This window comes from Cucurbita moschata, unplaced genomic scaffold (assembly GCF_002738365.1).
Source record: "Cucurbita moschata cultivar Rifu unplaced genomic scaffold, Cmos_1.0 Cmo_Scf00036, whole genome shotgun sequence".
Taxonomy (NCBI): Eukaryota; Viridiplantae; Streptophyta; class Magnoliopsida; order Cucurbitales; family Cucurbitaceae; genus Cucurbita; species Cucurbita moschata.
Genome location: NW_019268552.1, coordinates 520,468 through 524,779, shown reverse-complemented (window position 1 = coordinate 524,779; position 4,312 = coordinate 520,468). Strand labels below are relative to the sequence as shown.

Genomic DNA, 4,312 nt, shown 5'->3' with positions numbered 1-4,312 from the left:
GGGTTTTTTTTTTTTTAAAAAAAAAAAAAAAAAAAAAAAAAAAACTTATCCTACTTTTGGGATTTGGTTGGTTCCCTATTCGTAGACGACTCCATTTCTATCCATTTTTCCTGCCAGAATCCTCTCACTTGTTGCTTTCACTTAATGTGAACGTTTGACTCTTCTATCCCTCTTTGAAACTTATCTCAATCATGAAATTAACCTCATAATTAACGAAATTAATCCATGATATGGGTGTTTATTATCAGGTCAGACGATATGTTTATCATGATGTAATTCGATTGGGGGATCTTGAGAAGCTCATTGACTGTTCCCATATTCAGGTAATTTTTTCAATTTCGTTCATTAATTAAGGATTAAGCATAGAATTAAGTGAGATAATTAATTATGAAATTGGGCAGCCGTACACCATCAACGGCGCCAAAGTGATCTTCCTGAATTACCGGCCACAGTCACGCCCATGCAAGCAAGGCGCCTCCACCAACGTTTGCTTCACCTGCGACAGAATTCTCCAAGAACCCTTCCATTTCTGCTCTCTCTCCTGCAAGGTTTCTCCCTCGAACCCGTCTCGATTTCCCGACATGCATGCTAAAATCACCGGTCTCGTGAAATTCCCTATTTATAATATGATATTTATGGTAAGCAGTAATAAAAGGCTAAATATTATTTCAGGTGGATCACATGGTGTATCAAGGGGAGGATTTATGTGGAATTTTGCACCGGTTCGACGAGTCGGATTTCTCGTACGCACAATTCGAAGGGCTTAGAGGGGAGGGGCTAAAAGGGTTAGATGAGGATGGTCAAATAACACCAAATTCCATGGTTGAGGACTCATCGCAGTTCAATGAAGGCTCGTCTTGCTCCAATATCAACGATTTAAACCCCACCAACGTCTCGTCGGGAACTCATATCTTCAAAAGAAAAAACAAAACCGCCGATTTCCTTCCCGCCGGCATCGTTCTATCACTCAGTAGTAGAAGAAAAGGCGCCCCTCAAAGGTCTCCTCTCTCTTAAACCCCAAGATTCCGATACCATATTATTGAAATTAAAATAAATAATCTAAGCTCGGGTTTGTTTATTTTATAAATGATTCGGATAATTGTGTCGTGTCGCCGTTCATGGTCCTATTGTCGGGTAAGGGCTTGGCTTTGGCGGGTGAATTACACGGCGGTGGGTGCGGGTATTTTCCGACGACTTCGCCGGCTTTTTTCAGGTCGGGTGGTTTTGGAGATATTTCTTATTTGCACCCACCAATTTTGTATTAATTCGTGTAATTTATCGGAACTTGCACGTAAATTATATATTGTGCTTTGGGTTGTTGTTCATTGTGCCCTATTTTTCTACTTATTGGGTGTTGCGTTGATTTAATCTTTATTGCCCATTTTCCATTTTACTTTCATTATATTTGTGTCTAATAAACAATTCTCGACTCGTCCACTCCTAAAGCTTTGGTCTCACCTCGGAAGACAAGGATTTTTTCATGATGTGTCGAATACATTTGTCTTTGAGAAACTATCATCACTTTGATATAACTCGGTAATTCAGAAGGATGCCAGAGTATATTTTACCCTAAAATGAAAATTAAAATTAAAATAGATAAAACAAGAAGAAAAAAAAATTAAAAGAACCGAAATTAATTTTAATTAATTTAATGAATTTCTCTTGAAAGGTTTAAAAAGTGTTAAAAAAAAATATAATATTAAAATTAAAAAATAGTATTCTATTTTGGAATGAGAGTTTTCACAATTTAGTCTTAAATTTTTGGATTGGCTTGGGGTGGTTGTTTTTATGGGTTGCGGGAGGGTGCATGGTAGGGCAAATGGCAAATGGGGGAGTCAGAGAAATCACGTGGCTATGCCAGCTGGCGCCTGGTATTCCAAAATAGTTCATACTCTACGAAGCTATTAGAAACCTAGCAAGTAAACAAGACGAGATACCCATCTAGCTGTCATACCCGGGGTGCATACACGTGTCCCTGTACTGCATCAATAACTAAGTCATACCTCAATTGGACACCTGATAATCCGATACGGCGTTTATACTTCATTGTCTCCAGTACACGTGTCACCCTGCTATTAAATTTATAAAGAAAATACTATTTTTGGTATTTTATACAAAGTTTATATCTATCTACGAGGTTCATTTTTTTTTTCTTTTTTTTTTTTATACAGACAATTAAATTTTTAATCATTTGATGCATATTGTCTGATACACGAATCGTCATTCCACGTATTTGCCCAGAAAAATCCGTACAATTATTCTGTACATTTTAATACTCCGCAGAGAGCACAAACTGTTGGATACCCAATTTTGCATCCGTGATGTTCCAATTTTTTTTATAAATCTATTTAAATATTAATGATTGGATGACTAATTCATGAAATGATCATGAATTTATGCTCAAAGTGTGGAGTCGGGTTCCTTTAATATTAATTATTCAATTTTAATATGCTCGACCACTTTCTTAATTGTTTTTTTATTTTTTATTTTGGGAGAAGGTGGTGTTGATATGACTAGTCTTGCGTTGACCGAGTTGTTTGTCCATTCAAGCGGCATATCATTGCATCGGTACAGTTGGCCCCCAGAGTTCAGAGTTTATCACAGTCTTGGATCGAAAGCTCTGTGTAGGGGATACTTGGATTTACTTTCACCATTATAATATTATTACTCTTTTACCGTCTTTCTTTTTCTTACCGTAAAGTAAACAGTAAATTCTGATTTTCAAAAAATTAAAAATAATAGATTGATAATGAGTTTGACCATTGGTCAAAGGAAGATGCCAGAATTAGGCAAAAGGATAGTGAAATGGCGAAGGGAAGAAGAAGGGAACAAAACTGTGAAGTATTTGGAGTTGGAGATTTTAGATTATTGTTATTATTATTTATAAGTGATTTGTCAGAAAAGACGTGGACCCCATAACCACCAGTAAGGGTATAATAGTCAAAAAAACCTTTGACCAACCTCTGTTTGTTGACCCTACTATCCTTCCCCTGTTGCCTAACTGTAGGGGCTACTTTTGTTTGGTAGCTAACAACATGCAAACCAAAACCCATATATATTTTTATTCCTTCTTTTCCTGCCTCTCCCTTTCAAAACTTACCATTTATAAAATATTTTTATTATGATCGTATTTTGTTCGTTACATTTCAAAAAAAAAATTCAATTCATAGATTCGACGGATTCAATTCACAGTCGACTAGTGAGTATCTTCTCTACAAATTGGTCAACTCGACACGTAAGTGTGGATCGTAATCGATTCGTAGATTAGGTCATAATATTTGAGGTGTGAAATAATTTAAGGTAAAAATAGGTTGAAATCCGACCATTTCCTCAGGAGGTGGATTGAAATCCGACCAATTCCAGTGGGATGGAATTGTGTTGGGATTGAGAGGAGAGAGAGAAATGGATGAATGTTGGCAGAGGTCTGAAAATTTATGATGCTTCCATTCGGTAACAGAGACTGTTCCCAGTCTTATCAGAACTAAAAATTATCTGTTTTGTTTGTGATAATGTGATGCCAAAATAATATGATTTTATGTATTGAGGTTCAAAATTAAAACCCTGTTTTCAACTGTTTGGATGTAGGGGTTTCATTTTCATGTATAAAGTTGGTTATCTTTTCTATGCATGTTTTTAGCACATAATTCTGGTAAAGTTGGCCAACCAAAAAGGGTAAAAAAAACATGAAATAATATTATATTTTATATATATTAAAGAGAGAGAGAGGGGGGAGGGACCCCGTGAGCTTTGAAATTAAATGCCGACACAGATACTCACAGCAACCAATTTATAAATGTCTAACCACCAAACAGCAAACAATTTAATTCCAGATTTTTCACTATATATATAGACCCCACAACTTCAATCACTCATCCATTCAGTTAACGCTTCTCCAGCGTCCGTTTTCAGTTCATGGATTTCAAACCTGTATGTCTCGGTTTAGGACCATACGGTAAATGCATGAATAAGATGTGCTCAAAAAATTGGTACGTTCTGACTGGATAAGTAACAAACATTGACGGTAGATGCTTAGCCACTTGAAGGCTTGAGGAACAGCCCGCTAAAGCAAAAGCGGTAGAGACAGCAAAATGTACTTCGTTGTCATCTCCAACTAATGTGAGATCTCACAATTCACCCTCTTGAAATCCCGTCGTCCTTAAGAAAACCTTACCCAGTGTTACTTTTTGTAATAAGTTAAGTCCACCGCTGGCCGCTATGATTTTTTTTGGGTTCTCCCTTCCAAGTTTTCCCTCAAGATTTTAAAATACATCTACTAGAGATAGGTTCCCAAACCCTTATAATTAAATGCTTT

General features: G+C 36.5%; 1 protein-coding gene across 1 annotated transcript in view; it reads left to right on the top strand.

Moving 5' to 3' along the window:
- The window catches only part of LOC111431647, a 2,171-nt gene extending 851 nt beyond the window's left edge, over positions 1 to 1,320 (top strand). Inside the window, exons 2-4 of the mRNA XM_023068345.1 lie at positions 249 to 323; positions 402 to 548; positions 673 to 1,320. Of these exons, the coding sequence (XP_022924113.1) occupies positions 249 to 323; positions 402 to 548; positions 673 to 1,014 (564 nt within the window). The 3' untranslated portion in view covers positions 1,015 to 1,320. The remainder of the gene's footprint in view (positions 1 to 248; positions 324 to 401; positions 549 to 672) is intronic.
- The last annotated feature ends 2,992 nt before the right edge of the window (positions 1,321 to 4,312 follow it).